The sequence below is a fragment of the Hyperolius riggenbachi genome, chromosome 10, assembly GCF_040937935.1.
Source record: "Hyperolius riggenbachi isolate aHypRig1 chromosome 10, aHypRig1.pri, whole genome shotgun sequence".
NCBI classification, from domain to species: domain Eukaryota; kingdom Metazoa; phylum Chordata; class Amphibia; order Anura; family Hyperoliidae; genus Hyperolius; species Hyperolius riggenbachi.
In genome coordinates this window covers 126235599-126252040 of record NC_090655.1, presented here as the reverse complement: position 1 = coordinate 126252040, position 16442 = coordinate 126235599, and the positions used below count along the sequence as shown (strand labels likewise).

The 16442-nt window shown below is 43.9% G+C and overlaps 1 protein-coding gene across 3 annotated transcripts in view; it reads left to right on the top strand.

Moving 5' to 3' along the window:
- The window catches only part of LOC137535998 (transmembrane protein 150A-like), a 185753-nt gene that overhangs the window by 71742 nt on the left and 97569 nt on the right, over positions 1 to 16442 (top strand). For all 3 annotated transcript variants that reach the window (XM_068257922.1, XM_068257923.1, XM_068257924.1), the window contains exon 2: positions 4606 to 4653. In XM_068257922.1, the coding sequence (XP_068114023.1) occupies positions 4606 to 4653 (48 nt within the window). The remainder of the gene's footprint in view (positions 1 to 4605; positions 4654 to 16442) is intronic.

Genomic DNA, 16442 nt, shown 5'->3' with positions numbered 1-16442 from the left:
GGCTGCCAAGTTCTTCAGTGTTGTGGTTCTGTGATGCATCTCCCCCATCCAGGGCCCCTCTCTGCACACTGCCTGTGTATTATTTAGATTAGAGCAGCTTCTCTCTTCTCTCTTATCTTTTACAAACTGGATAAATCCTCCTCTGAGCTGGCTGGGCTTTCACATACAGAGGAATTACATACAGGCAGAGCTGTCTGCACTCTGCAGGAAGAAACAGCCTGACACTTCAGTGGAAGATAGCTGCAGGGAGAAAGAAACACACAAATGATCTCTTGAGATTCAAAAGGAAGGCTGTATACAGCCTGCTTGTGTATGGATGTATTTTCTATGTGTGGACATACTGTACATCAATCTACTTCCTGTTTTGGTGGCCATTTTGTTTGTTTATAAACAAACTTTTTAAAACTGTTTTTAAACCACTTTTAATGCGGCGAGGAGTGGCAAAAATTGTGACAGAGGGTAATAGGAGATGTCCCCTAACACACTGGTATGTTTACTTTTGTGCCCCCCCCCCCCCCCCCCCGGGTTCCCTCTAGTGTCCGCTGTGCCATCTCCCTAGTCCCTTGCAGTGTTGCTAGCAGGGCTGTGGAGTTGGTACAAAAATCTTCCGACTTTACGAAACTGCCGATTCCAACTCCAGGTACCCAAAATGCCTCTGCCTCCGACTCCTTAGTCTAATACTTACCAGGGCTGTGTATTTTGTCCAAAACCATCCGACTCCTTAGGTTATGAAATCACGACTCCAACTCCCACTCCAGGTACCAAAATTGCTTCGACTCCGACTCCACAGCCTTGGTTGCTAGCCCCTGCACCCCTCAGTCCTCTACAATGTCGCTGTTCCCCGACCCGCTGTCCACTCCGGTGTCCATTACATACTGGCGATGAAGGCTGCAACAAGTTTCTACAGGCCATGTCCCCTCTGGCGTCCATTACATCTCTGAGATGAAGGCTGCGGTTACCCAGAGTGGCTACGGAAGTAGCCGCACAGCTTTGAAAAAATTTAGGTGATTCAGGCGGAGGGGAGCTGCCCCAGACCGCCAATCACCGCTCTGACTGCTCTCTTCTTCCTGCTGATAGCAGCCGCGGCCTTGCGGGCGGGACAAGTCTCAGTCATTGGGGCCAATCACTGCACGCTCTAACAGTGATTGACCCCAATGATGGAGACTTGTCCCGCCCGCAAGGGCAAACGCCAGCCTTCATCTCTGGTATGTAATGGACGCCAGAGTGGACAGCGGGTTGGGGAACAGCGGACATTGTAGAGGACTGAGTGTGCAGGGGGTAGCAACATTTCAAGGGACTGAGGAGATGGCACAGCGGACACTAGAGGGAACAGAGGACAGGCACTCCAGAAGACACAGGGACACTGGAGGTCAAAGGAGGACAGAAGGACACAGGATGACACGGGTAAAGAGGACAAAGGACACATGGGGACAGAGGACATAGGGGAACAAAGGGATATAGAGGACACAGGGACAGAGGAAACAGGATAAAGGACACAAGAGGTACCAGAAAGGCACAAGGGAGACAATCATTGTGGGAGGGAAGGTACATAAGACGCAACCGCACCATGGACGCACCAGGTTCAATATAAATTTTTTCCCCTTAGTTTTTGTCCTCTAAAGCTAGGTGCATCTTATAGTCCCAGTGCGTCTTAAGGTGGCCACACACGATACAATAAAATGATCCGATTTTACAGCAATTCGATAAAAACGATCGGATCTCCCGAAAAAATCGAAAGCTTTTTTTCCATTCGACTGAAAAATCCGATCGGTTTTCCCGTTTTCTTCAATTTTTATCGATCCGAATGCCAGATATTTTTCTTCAATCTTTCTAAAGATTGTATGGTGTGTGTTAGATTGTCAATTTATTAATATACACACCCTAGCAATTTTGTCATAGTTGCCAATCATTTTCATCATAATTGGGGAAAAATTGACATGCGAGTGTGGTACATTGGTCAGATTTTTTAAAATGTTACAATCAGTCAGAAAAATTGATAGCAATTCTTAAATTGAACAGATATTTAAAAATTGTATGGTGTGTGGCCACCTTTATAGTTTGAAAAATATGGTAAATGTAAGAAAAGACTAATGGACAGATTCAAAGCGAGCAGAGGCAGTATAACACATTATAACAAAACGTACATCTAAAGGATGTCTGGATGCCTCTTACTATTGTAATGCTGGGGCTGCACACACTCATCTGCTGTTACCAACAATGAGCTAAAGTAAATTACCGAACTTCTACCGCACCTGTGAAAATATTGAAGAATTGGCACACAAGTATTAAAGGGGAACTGAAGAGAGAGGTATATGGAGGCTGTCATGTCTATTTCCTTTTAGACAATACCAGTTGCCTAGCAGCCCTGCTGATCCTCTGCCTCTAATACTATTAGCCATAGCCCCTGAACAAGCATGCAGCAGATCAGGTGTTTCAGTGGTTCAGACTTATAAGTCTGATCTGACAAGACTAGCTGCATGCTTGTTTCTGGTTTTAATCAGATACTACTGCAGAGATATAGACCAGCAGGGCTGCCAGGCAACCTGGTATTGATTAAAAGGAAATAAACATGACAGCCTCCATATACCTCTCTCTTCAGTTCCCCTTTAAAGAGGTTCTGTAGCAAAAAAAGTAGGCAGTTAAAAAATGTGACAGATGACAGGTTTTGGGCCAGTCCATCTTTTTAAGGGGGATTCTCAGGGCTTTCTTTGTTTTCAACAGTATTTCCTGAACAGCAGTTTAACTGCCAAAATAGCAAGATACCAGCCGGCCTCCCTAATCACTTGCACACTATTATGTCAGTTAGGTTTTGCAACTGTTGTTCAGGAAATGCTGTTGAAAACAAAGAAAGCTCTGAGAATCCCCCTTAAAAAGATGGGCTGGCCCAAAACCTGTCATCTGTCACATTTTTAACTGCCTACCTTTTTTCGCGAACGAACCCCTTTAAATACCAATTGCAGTATTACACACACACACACACACACACACACACACACACACACACACACTCACACTCACACTCACACTCACACTCACACTCACACTCACACTCACACTCACACTCACACTCACACTCTCTCACACACACACACACACACACACACTCACACTCTACAGCAGCCTTTTATGAATTGACACCATAGACTGTTCTGATAAGATTGCAGCTTCCAGTAGTAGTAGTCATAGTAGCAGTAGCTGGTTACAAATGATTTGTTTGTGCCAAATTGGATATTATCCAGTTGTTGGTTCTTGGGACGCTTGACCCAAGAAAAAAGCATCCAAGGATAAGCACAATCATATGGTCATGCTGCATACACATACTTGTGCACGGTTTTCTCCCTCTCCCTGTTTCCGATTCCCCATAATCATCCTTAAAAAAAAACAAAACAAAAAACTTTTGGCTAAATAAAAATCCCTAGGTGATTGTGTTTTGTGATCAGTGTAAACCAGGCCTAAAAGAGCTGTGTACATATGCAAGGAGCATGGCTCAGCATGGCTCTATTTGTTACATCACCCCTCCCACATTCCTGCTCCTCCCCGATTGGCTGAGGGCAGTTTAGTGTTACAGGAGACTGAAATCTTATCTTGTTGTGCTCACATGTTTACAAAGCAAGCTAGCTTTTTTTTTTTTCTATAAGAAAAAAAATTACATCAGAATTGCCTTCAGTCAGAGGGAACCAAAATGGCAAATGCCAGAAACAAAATAAATGCTTATTTACTAAATAAAGTTCACTAAAATCAAAATGAAAGGGATTAAATATAAGGCAAACAATTACAGTATTTGGATTCTATCTTGGAATAAATGTGATGACTGTCAAACTTTCTTAGCCATAACATGTCAGTGTATCTACATAACATACATATACTCACCCTATGCTGCTTTTACCCTGATATTTTGGAAATGCCTCTGTTTACCTTATAGCATACATTACGAGGTTAGGGAGGACAGGCCTTAGTGCTTTGCTTGCTTGGCTCTGGTTCTCCCATGTTAAGCATCAGTGCAGTCTCTTCTGTCAGTCAGGAGCAGTACAGCTAGTCCAACATTTGCTGTGCTGCCCTGTCATGTTGCTTGTTCCTTTCCAGTGTAGTTCCCAGCACCTACAAGTTAAAATCTTGTAAATACACTAGATGGTGGTTGGCCAGGCTGCCTGCAGTCCTTTTTTATATGTATATGGTGTTTGAGGAGCGGGGAGAAGGTGTAGTGACTGCTTGTGGCAGCCACAGGTGATGCATCTAAGTTATTGTACACATGCAGTGGAGAAACGGCAGATAGGATCTAGTGGTGGTGGGCATTGTAGAGCATTACTGAAAAAGAGTAAGATGCCGAAAATGCACATTGATGGATGAAGAGACTGTGCTTATGACTACAAAAAAAGTGACAGTAGTAAATGGGTTATTCTTGTACTTTGCTAGCATGATGTATTTATAACTCACTAGAGGGTACAATGCAGCCTCATTTTACACATTGTGGCCCTATTGGTTCTTGCGTTCATAAAGCCTAGATATTGCATGGTACAGGTGAGCAGTTTCATGAATGCTTTATGTAAAGAAAATGGCTTTGGTGTCATGTATGCCCTGTAACGGGATTTTCTCTTTTTATTACAGGTATGCCATGGCGTTATCAAACAACCATATATGCCCAGTGTCAAACTGGTAAGAATAAATACTATAAATTGTTGTTTTTTGGTTTTTCTAGGAATTTAGTTTTTTGCTCAAAAGTATTAAGATTATAGATTTATAAAGCACCAACATATTCCATGACTCTGTACCAAGTAAGATCAAATCACTGGATACAGATAGGTATGATCAATGAGATGCAAATATTTCTGAGTTTATGAAGATTTATGTACATTTTTATGTATAGATATATGCACCTTGAATATGGACCAATCATGTCCCACCCAGGTTTAAATTGATTGCTCCATTTTAAAATTGCATACATTTGCATAAAAATGTACATATATTTGCATAAACTTGGAAATATTTGCATCTCCTTGATCATCCCTAGGTACAGCATAATGTAGACAGAGATATAAACAAAGAATAGAAGAACATCGGTACATAGTCAAGAATTGGTAGACATAGTAATTAACCAGTTCACCCCCAAGGGTTTTTATCCTAACGGACCAGAGCAATTTTCAGTTGTCAGCGCTCCTCCCTTTTATTCCCTAATAACTTTATTACTACTTATCACAAGAAAATGATCTATACCTCGTTTTTTTCGCCACCAATTAGGCTTTCTGTGGATAGTACATTTTGCTAAGAATTATTTTATTCTAAATGCATTTTAATGAGAAAAACAGAAAAAAAAAGAGAAAAAATCATTATTTCTCAGTGTTCAGCCTTTATAGTTTTAAAATTAAACATTCTCCTGTGGATAAAACAAACACGTTTTATTTGCCCAGTGGTCCCGATAATTAAACCGTTTAGATTATGTCCCTACCACAATGTATGGCGACAGTATATTATTTTGAAATATAAGTGGTTATTTTTCTGTTTGTTCTGGCCATAATTACAAGCCCCTATGTAATAAATTAAAATTAATTTTCCCCCATAAAATATAGAATAAAAAAAGCTGAGTCCCTAAGGCAACTATTTTTTTTTTTTTTTAAGCTGATTTTTTTTTTTTTTACAAGTGTTTTTTTTGGGGGGGAGGGTTGGAAGTGTAATTTTATTAATGATGTGTATATACTTGAAAATGTATGTATTTTGTAAGTGTAATATACTTTTTGGCCACAAGATGGCGCTGGTGAACACTCATAGGACGTGTTCATTTTTTTTTTTTTTTTTTTTACACACTTTATTAAACTGTTACATTTCCTGTTTATGTGAATGGACGTAGCCGCTGTTCGCGGTCACATCCATTCACTCCAGGCACTGCGATTGGGTAGAGGACTGTTCAGTCCTCTTCCCCAATCGCCCAGCACGGGATCCCGACGGTAATGGCGGCGGGTAGCGGCGGACACACGGCGGTAGCAGCGGCGGGAATGCGCGACGTATTAAAACGTCATGTTGCTGTTAATAGCGGTAAGCATGACGTTTTAATACGTTAGGATGGCGGTAAATGGTTAAAGTGGCCATTTTAACAATCTGTAGCAAACTCCACGCCACAAAAGGGGGCAGAGTGTCCTGCCCCTGCACGCTTCCAATCTCAGAGCTGGGTTCACAAGGGCGCTCGGCACAAGGCTCAGCCAATGCGAAACACTTCTCTCGACACTTATCCTTCCCATCCACCTAACACTAAAGCCACAGCTGATGTGGGGTTCATCACGATAATGGCAGGACCTCGGACCCCCAATTACTTACCCCCATGCTGCTTCTCTGTGAACCGCCACCATGTGGAGTTTGGGTATATTGTACCCTAACTCTGTGTGCTGGCACCTCATCCGCTATCTAATAGCCAAATTCTGGTGCTCATTGTCTGGTCAAATTTACACTGTGATCTATTGTGGAGCCTTAATGCTCATACACACATCAGACTATGGTCTTTGGAAAATGAAAGATCACAGACCAATCTTACCACCCTTCATGTAGTATGAGAGCATTCAGAAAAAAATCTTTGCAAGATGCTGCACACACGGATCTGTACATACACAAAAGATCAGTATCTGCAAAAGATCTGTTCCTGCCAAAAATCCATTCCTGTAAATTGCAATGATAGTCTATGAGATCTGCAGATCATCATACACACATGATTTAACTGACATTCATCTGCAGATCAAGCAATCATCCACAGATCTGAAAATCCATCCTGGTGGATCTGATCTGCAGATGAATGTCAGTTAAATCATGTGTGTATGATGATCTTTTGCAGATACTGATCTTTTGTGTCTGTACAACATCTGTATGTGCAGCATCTTGCAAAGATTTTTTTCTGATGTGGAGTTCAGCTCCATAGAAAAGACTGTGTAGAGTATGGCTCTCATACTACATGAAGGGTGGTAAGATTGGTCTGTGTGATCTTTCATTTTCAAAAGACTATGGTCTGATGTGTGTATGTGGCCTTAGTTTCCAAGTTCTCTATGCTCCCAAATTGCCTGTTTCCGTATTGGTCTTCTGAACCCTGCTGAACCTCCTTGCCACTTGTAACAAACCATCATGCCTGGTAGCAGCAAATGCTCACCCTTGGACAGGGAGAAGAGGCAGTGTTTGTTGTGTTTACAAGTGCTCTGATTGCTCTTGCTGTCTATTAGGATTAATGGATGACTACATACAAAGGAGATTGCTGAATCCTTCAGTATCTGGCTGTAGCACTGGAGCACTCGTGAATATTGAACTCTGGCTAATAAGTGTCTAGATTTCTAGGCTTGAGCAGAATATCTGCTGCTATTCGCTATTAAGAGGTTGTTACAGGGGTAGGAGGTTGAGCAGGAACAGTTAAGGATAGGATCATAAAAGTACACACTTAGCCTGCTGGATCCACACGGTGCGTTCGCACACTCGATTTCCCGCTCGATTCGCATGCAAAGTATGCCAAATCGACCTAACCATCCATCGAAATCCAAATCTGACATGTTGGAAATAAACGAATTGATGGGAATCGAGCGGGAAATCGAGTGCGGAAACGCACCATGTGGATCCAGATGTCAGCTACAGTAGATGGCTATGTCAAATGGGGGACTTGGTCAAGGCAGTTAATCACCATGACTAGATGCTTGCATTCATTACTGTTCAGAAATGCTGACATTTAGAGATGAACCAAGTAAGTTTTGGCATCAATTGTTCTTAATGTCAATCTAAGGACTAGTAACAGCATCTAGTAAGATGAGTTGCGACAGCTGCTCTTGTGACGTGAGCCTTATGAAATCTGGTGTGTAATCTCTCTTACAGACTCGTAGCTCAAATTATATTTGTGTATTGCATCATTTATAGCATGACTTGACACTAAAGTGGGCATTCCTATAGTATGTGTGTCTTTCTGCAGAAAAGCACAGCAGTGTGTTAGGAAGACAAATTTTCCTGGAGACCATACTGTAGAAGCATGAATATAAACTGCAAGGTCGTGTGACATCATAGCTTCTTTTAGTAGTTTAAGATAATCTTTGCTATGGTAGAGATGCTATTTGTAGCTAGCATACTTCAATATGCTGATGTTGCTCTCTAGGTAGTGACAGAGGAATTGCCTTATTTAAGCCCATATGTTGTGTGACACCGTTATCTAGTACTATTTCTGTATGGTGATAATCCGACCACATAAAACAACTCTTCAAGTAAAATACAGAGACAAAATAGCTGCTGAGGAATTCCTTCACACTGCACATGACAAATCCTACAAATATGCACCAGATTTTAATGTAAGCTGCCAAATGGGTGACTCTCCAGTACACAGGAAATTCTCTGGTTATTCAAATTAAGTTTCACAATGCAGCGGTTTTCACTGCTATTAAAGTGCCACCATAGTGACATTATGTAGTAAATCATTTACCTACTTATACATTTTATCAAAAACTAACCCTCGTAGACCCCGTGTGCAAATAGTGCGCAGATTTCTGCCGCTTGGCCCTGCCCCCTCGCAGCTGAGTGCCAGGGCACTCTCTGTATAGGAGATGGAGTGCCACAGAAGCGCCACAGCGCTCGGCTGCAAGGGGGTGGAGCTAAGCACAGGAAGTCAGTACGCAGGAGGTCACCAAGGGAGAGTGCTGGGAACACACCATTAGCTTTTTTTTGGCAGAGAAATGGTTCGATAGATAATTTCCGACAGGTCCGATCTTATTTTTGATATTTTTTCTGATCGATTTTTCATAGTAGTGAATGGAAATTGATCAGAAAAACAATCTGATAGTAAATCTGCAGAAAAATCTCATCGTGTAGTCCCAGCATAAGACTGAAAACCCTTCCAAAGTCGTAGCTTTTTAGAACGCCATGCATACCATGTCTATTTTTACAAATTATAGTCCCTTTATGATACCCATACATGTATTGATTTTCCTGACAAAGGTGATCCATGTAATTTAAATCTGCCAAGGAATCATACCTAAAAAATTCCTCTTTGATTTTATCTTACAGAGAATCTGTATTGTTAAAATCACACAAAAGTAAACATACCAGTGTGTTAGGGGACATCTCCTATTACCCTCTGTTACAATTTCACCGCTCCCCGCCGCATTAAAAGTAGTCAAAAACCGTTTTAAAAAGTTTGTAAACAAAATGGCCACCAAAACAGGAAGTAGATTGATGTACAGTATGTCCACACATAGAAAATACATCCATACACAATCAGGCTGTATACAGCCTTCCTTTTGAATCTCAAGAGATAATTTGTGTGTTTCTTTCCCCCTGCAGCTCACTGAAGAGTTACAAGCTGATTGTTTGTTTACTCTTGCAGACAGCTCTGCCCGGTTGTCTGTAATTCTGCAGTATGTGACTCATCAGTATGTGAACAGAGGATTTATCCAGCTTGTAAAAGATAAGAGAACAGAGAAAAGCTGGCTAATGTAAATAACACACACACACACAGGGGAGTGTGCATAGAGGGGGCATGCATAGCAGATCACACTGAAGAGTTGGCAGCCTTCCAAACACAGGATGACAAGTCCGACAGGGGAAAGATAAGCTGATTTATTACAGAGATGGTGATAGTATAAAGTGCTGCAGTAAGCCAGAGCACATTATAATAGGTTTAGGAACTTGTAGGATGGTAGAAAACACAATGACATTTTTGTTACAGAGTCCCTTTAAATCCATTGCAACTATCATTTGAACCGGTTGGACGATGAGTAAATCAGGAGAGGGGCGGTAGTAACAGTGCATAGCATAGCAGTGCAATGCTGCTGCTCGGTCGATGCTGGAATCTATAGAAAAGCTGTGTGTGGTAGGAATCAATCACGCTCTGAATCTATTCCGCAATCTGGACTACCTCACACCCGGGTGCATTCCATGAGCATTTCAGTGCTCTGCAGATCGCCAGCAATTAGCAAAGTGTTGTAACAACTGAGACCATTCTCACTACAGCATTTGTGATTTGTATAAATCGCAAACATGATGCATGCTGCATTTTGCATGAACAAGAATCTCTATATACAGGCAGGAAATTGTTAAATATAGGCAGGAAATTGCTTAAAATGCATAAATGGATACCTTTAGCCAAGTGTATGTCCCTTCCTTAAAGTGGGTTACTTTACCCTAGGGAGTACTTACCTTGGGAGGGGGAAGCCTCTGGATCCCAAAGAGGCTTTCCCCATCCTCAGCAGTGGAGATCCAGCGCTGGCTCCCCTAAAAGTCTGACAAGGGATTGTAAGCGATGTGCGCAGGTGCAGTAGTGGCTTTCCCTCAGGCTCCGACGCCGGCTCGACCTGCTTGCACAGTACAGCGGACCCAATCTGGTTCGGCTATTTCCGCAAATGAGGATGCTGCTGTTGACATCTTATTGGCCAAGGAGGACTGGGAAGCCTCATTGAATGCAGAGGCTTACCCCTCCTGAGGTAAGTATCAGATTATTTTATTTTAAACTTGGAGGTTTTCTTTAAAGCAGATCTTTGAGTTTCAGAGAAGAAACAAACAAAAAATACCTCCTGTAGAGGGGATGATCCAGAGGCTTCCCACATGCTCCTCTACAGGAATGAGCGTGACCGCAATACGCATGTACAGGATGGCTCAAGACTTCACAGTAGTCCATGCTACTGTGCAGGATCAAGTGTGGCTGCGCTCGGGTGATGAGCTTCGGGGCATCCCAATACTGGAACGGTGAGGTGAAGGGGGTCGAGGGATTTTCCGGAAGCTTTCCTCTACTTAGAGTAGCTGTCAGCTATACTATCTCAGGAAAAAAACCAAACATTTAGGGTTTTCCATTTTGACTGTGTCTATCTTGAAGTCAATTCTGACAAATTTTCTCCCTTACTCTGTCATTGCCCGCCTTCCTCCCTGTCTTCAGACACACCCACCCAGCTCTGCAGTAGAAAGTGCATTGTCTCAGCATGAGAAATATTGTCCAATCAGAGAGAAACTGAAGTGTGGGAGGAGAAAACTGGAGGGAAAGAGGCTTTAACCTCTTGAGGACCTCAGTGTTAAACCCCCCCCCCCCCTAAAGACCAGGCCATTTTGCATTAAATTGGCCACTGCAGCTTTAAGGCCAAGCTGCAGGGCCACTCCACACAGCACACAAGTGATTTCCCCCCCCCCTTTTCTCCCCACCAACAGGGCTCTCTGTTGGTGGGGTCTGATTGCCCCCCCCCCCCCCCAATGTTTGTTTGTATGTGTGTGTCTTTGTTTAATAAAAATGTCTTGTTTGTTTTTTGTCAACTGTAACCCCCCTCCCTCCACCGCCAGCCAATCCCCATGATCAGCTGTCATAGGCTTCAGCCTATGACAGCCGATCACCTCTGTGTCTCAGGAGGGGACAGCCGTGTCACACGGCTGTACCTAGTACAGCGCTGCTGCAGATCGTAGCGCTGTACATGTAATTAGACGGCGATTACGCCATCTAACAGTCTCCCGAGTGGCAACCCCCACTCGGACCTGAAGGCAGAGCTCCGCTCACCAAGCAGGAGATGCACGCGCACCCTGGGCGCGATCTTCTGCAAAACAGAGCCCCAGGACTTTACGCCGATCGGCGTTAGGCTGTCCTGGGGCTGCCACCGCGGCCACACCCATCGGCGTGACACGTTCGGCTAGAGGTTAACCAACCAGGCTACATTAGTTATGTCTGAGGGGAAAGTAAAGAAGAAAGTTCCCCTGCAACTTCCTTTGTGCGGCAGATGTACCAAATAAGAGCCAGGTAAACTGGGGAATGATTTTTATGAAGAAAAGCAAGATTTATTTATTTTATTTTTTTTACTTCCTTTCGGATTGCATGGTCATCCTTATTACTTGTTTACCAGATAACAATAAGAAATTTGATTTTATGCTTGACAGTTGTACTTTGGAGCACTTTTTCCCTTCAGGTATACTTTTATGATGATATTTTGTACATTAACAAGACCATTTACCTACTTTTCTTGCTACTTGTATAATTGGTTCTCATTGTCTCCTATAACCCTGCACAGTAAAACTTGCATGCATCCATGACAGCATTAGCAAAACACTCAGTTGAGTGCCAGGTGTCACTTTTTAAGAATCCCTGGCTGAATGGTTTATGTGATTTGTTCAGCCCTGGCCTGCAGCAGTGACGCTCAGCTGTGCAGGAAGTGGCAGGGTCTCCCGGCCCTGATGCATTTGACATCGGCTAGTCAAGGAATGTCTACACACAAGCTGGAAACTGAGTGCCGATGCAAATCTAGAAAAACAAATCTGGGGCTTACTGTTAAATGGTTTTTAATTAGTTGTCATCTGAAAAGGGTAGGCTTCATACTATGTATAATAATAATAATAATTCATAGCTCTGTGTACTGTCACTGCAGTTTAATTTTTGCAGTGGTGTTTATTTTTGTTGTGCTAATGATTTGCATACGGACATCATGTGCTCATTTATTTGCCTTGTGTTGTCTGCTTCATTCCCTTCATAACAATAGAAGCATTCATTTTCTAGTGGTCAACATGTGACAGCTGCAAGACTTGTACACATGCTCTGGTCTGACACTTCTCCTTCTGATAACAAACTGTGTTTATTCTAGTATCTGCTTGATAAAGCAACCAAACACTGAGGAACCTTTGCCCAAGCCTTGCGAAAGTTTACCCCAGGAAGCTGGTTCCCAGAGACTACTTCATATGTCACAATCAAGAATAGCAGACCTGTTCTATGGGATTCATGTCAGACTGATTGACCCATGACAACCATGTTATGCCTGCCAGGCCTGGGTGGGTTTAGCATGATGATATGGAGCTCCATCTTCCGTAAAAAGTGGATGTTTTCAGAAGCGACCCAGCAGAAAAGATTTTGAGCAGACCCTGCTCCAAATTCGCCCGTCTTTTTCTTTTTTTTTTCGCTGTTGATGGTGGGCTACGCACTCTAATCACCCTGTACTCCAAATTGCACTCCAAACTATCTGGGAGAAGTGCTTAAAGGGGAACTGAAGAGAGAGGTATATGGAGGCTGTCATGTTTATTTCCTTTTAGACAATACCAGTTGCCTGGCAGCCCTGCTGATCCTCTGCCTCTAATACTATTAGCCATAGCCCCTGAACAAGCATGCAGCAGATCAGGTGTTTCAGTGGTTCAGACTTATAAGTCTGATCTGACAAGACTAGCTGCATGCTTGTTTCTGGTTTTAATCAGATACTACTGCAGAGAAATAGACCAGCAGGGCTGCCAGGCAACTGGTATTGATTAAAAGGAAATAAACATGACAGCCTCCATATACCTCTCTCTTCAGTTCCCCTTTAAGCATGGGTTGTGAGTTATCAAGATGGTATTCTTGACTGAGTTGTTGCCACACCCATGTGCATTGCAGAAGTGGATGAATGTGGATTCATCTGGGAAAATTACACACTGCCAACAGGTCACATCCTGCTCCTCCAATTTTTGTGTCCCCATTCCTTTTACACTTTTGGCTGTGGGCATCTTTTGTCCTCTTATGATTCTATTCCACTAACCATCCCTAGAAATGGACACAGTTGACATGCTAGCACTGGAGCGAGAAACAAGCTGTGGAGGAGCACATCCTAAAATTTCACTTTTTTGAGAAACCTTCAGTAAACCGAAATTACAATTTGCATTTTTCCCAAAACCAGCACAAAACACTCACATATGGGTGATGGAGGGAAAAGTCAGTGCAACAGACAGGGCAGTTTCTAGGCTAAATTTCACCCAGGGTGAGGGTGTAAAAATCCCCCCCCCCCCATGGAGCCAGGCATACATAGGTGCCCGCAGTACAGGTTAGCTACGTAGGTGCCTCCAGTATAGGGTAGCCTTTATAGTTGCCCCCAGTATAGATTAGATAGGTAGTTGCCCCCAGTGTAGGTTAGATAGGTAGGTGCCTGCTTTATAGGTTATCTACGTAGGTGCCTCCAGTATAGGGTAGCCTGTATAGTTGCCACCAGTGTGGGTTAGATAGGTAGGTGCCCCCAGTATGGGTTAGATAGGTAGGTGCCCCCAGTATGGGTTAGATAGGTAGGTGCCCCCAGTATGGGTTAGATAGGTAGGTGCCCCCAGTATGGGTTAGATAGGTAGGTGCCCCCAGTATGGGTTAGATAGGTAGGTGCCCCCAGTATGGGTTAGATAGGTAGGTGCCCCCAGTATGGGTTACATAGGTAGGTGCCCCCAGTATGGGTTAGATAGGTAGGTTCCCCCAGTATGGGTTAGATAGGTAGGTTCCCCCAGTATGGGTTAGATAGGTAGGTTCCCCCAGTATGGGTTAGATAGGTAGGTTCCCCCAGTATGGGTTACATAGGTAGGTGCCCCCAGTATGGGTTAGATAGGTAGGTTCCCCCAGTATGGGTTAGATAGGTAGGTTCCCCCAGTATGGGTTAGATAGGTAGGTTCCCCCAGTATGGGTTAGATAGGTAGGTTCCCCCAGTATGGGTTAGATAGGTAGGTTCCCCCAGTATGGGTTAGATAGGTAGGTTCCCCCAGTATGGGTTAGATAGGTAGGTTCCCCCAGTATGGGTTAGATAGGTAGGTTCCCCCAGTATGGGTTAGATAGGTAGGTTCCCCCAGTATGGGTTAGATAGGTAGGTTCCCCCAGTATGGGTTAGATAGGTAGGTTCCCCCAGTATGGGTTAGATGGGTAGGTTCCCCCAGTATGGGTTAGATAGGTAGGTTCCCCCAGTATGGGTTAGATAGGTAGGGTCCCCCAGTATGGTTTAGATAGGTAGGTTCCCGCAGTAAAGGTTAGTTAGGTAGGTGCCCCGCAATATAGGTGTTAGGTAGGTTCCCGCAGTATAGCTTAGCTAGGTATCTGTCAGGAGGGAGGCGCAGCAGCGGGAGGAGCGAACATAATAGTAATAACTCACCTGCTTCCGCCGAACCCACGCTGCTTCAATGTCCTTCCTTTCCCGACATCTATCTCATTAGTATTAGCGCTTCCTGTGATGACATGCGGTACGTCATCACAGGGGCGCTGTTACCAGGCGACGGACGCCGGGAGAGGAAAGATATTGAAACTGCGGGGAACGGATGAAGAAGGTGAGCTATAAACATTATGTCCTTTGCTCCGCTCCGGCGCCCTCCCTCCAGCCGCACAATAAAGCGCTGCGGGCGATTGCACGTATCGCACGCCCATAGAAACGGGGCTGGCAACAGAATGGGAAAGCTAGCCTGTAGGCTAGCGATGTGGCTGTACAGAACTCAGCCCTGAACTTTAGCCTGAGAGAGCAAATCCCTATCCTGGCAAGTGACAGAATTTGAAGGCGTGTGCACATTAAGGAGGGTTTGGGCTGGCATTAAGAATGGTTTGTTTTTGGTAGACGAAAAATAAAGCTAGGGAAACTGGTGATTAAGTCCTAGCTTGTGCAAAAATCTTCCATCGTGCCATCTTGAGGTCTAATAGCTGCCTCGTGGCATCTTTGCTCCATGCAACCCCATACCCCAATCCATTGTTTCCTAATGTGTGTTGAACAGTATTACTTGCATATGTTAGCCCCATACACACTGTCAGGAACCGGCCCGCGGCACGCCTGCGTATACGGTTCCCGACTGCGGGTTTGACCAGATCTAGAGGGGAAACAGCATTAGTCAAGCTAAAACAAGGCTGTGACCCCTCAGAACACTTCTCACTGCCACCACGAGCTGTTGCTAGACACGTCCACTCGGCTGTCGAGTGCTCAGCTCGCAATCCACGTTTTCGTATTCGGGTCAGCTTTGCGCTTTAGGCCGAATACAGGAAACCCACACACACACACACACTACACTACACTAACACGGCACAATCAGGCACTGACTTGTAATGCAAGTTACACTGTAGTGCAGCAGCAAAACCACTGTCATTCCGAACGATACTGTTGGCCACTCTGCTGTCGAGCGCAAAAGTGCCCCATGCACACAATGCAATTACAATTTCATACGGTAGTGTTGCTCAAGTGTACAATCAGGCATGGACTTATACACAGTTACACTTCAGTCTCTTCTAGGCTATGAGTGTTAGTTTAGTACAGCAGAAGTCAAACTTATTCAAGAACGATTTAATATTCCAGGAAAAAAGTTGAACAATGCAGAAAATAATATATACAAAAGATGTACAAAAAACAAAGTAAAAAAGTTACAAAATAAAAGTTTATAAGGATACACAACACAACAAGTTGCAAATAACGTTACCGCGTAGGTTAGAACGTGGTTGGTGGGAGAACGCTGTTCCGATTCGCTTGGGATCCCTCTAGCTATGCGCTACCTCCAAGAGAAGATGTTTTGTGACTGTCCAAGGCTGATTCTTATAGTCCCAAGTGTTGCCCCGGGCAAAGGATGTTTCATCCCACAATCTAACGCAATTTCCCCATTTGTGACATCACGGCCTGCCGAACCCCTTGTCACATCCGGGCTAGCCGTGACATGAGAATTTCAAGGCTTTTCCTGTCCACTTTGAACTTGGCAGACTCGGTTAGTCTGATAGTGTTTTGACCAATAGGCAGCTGGTT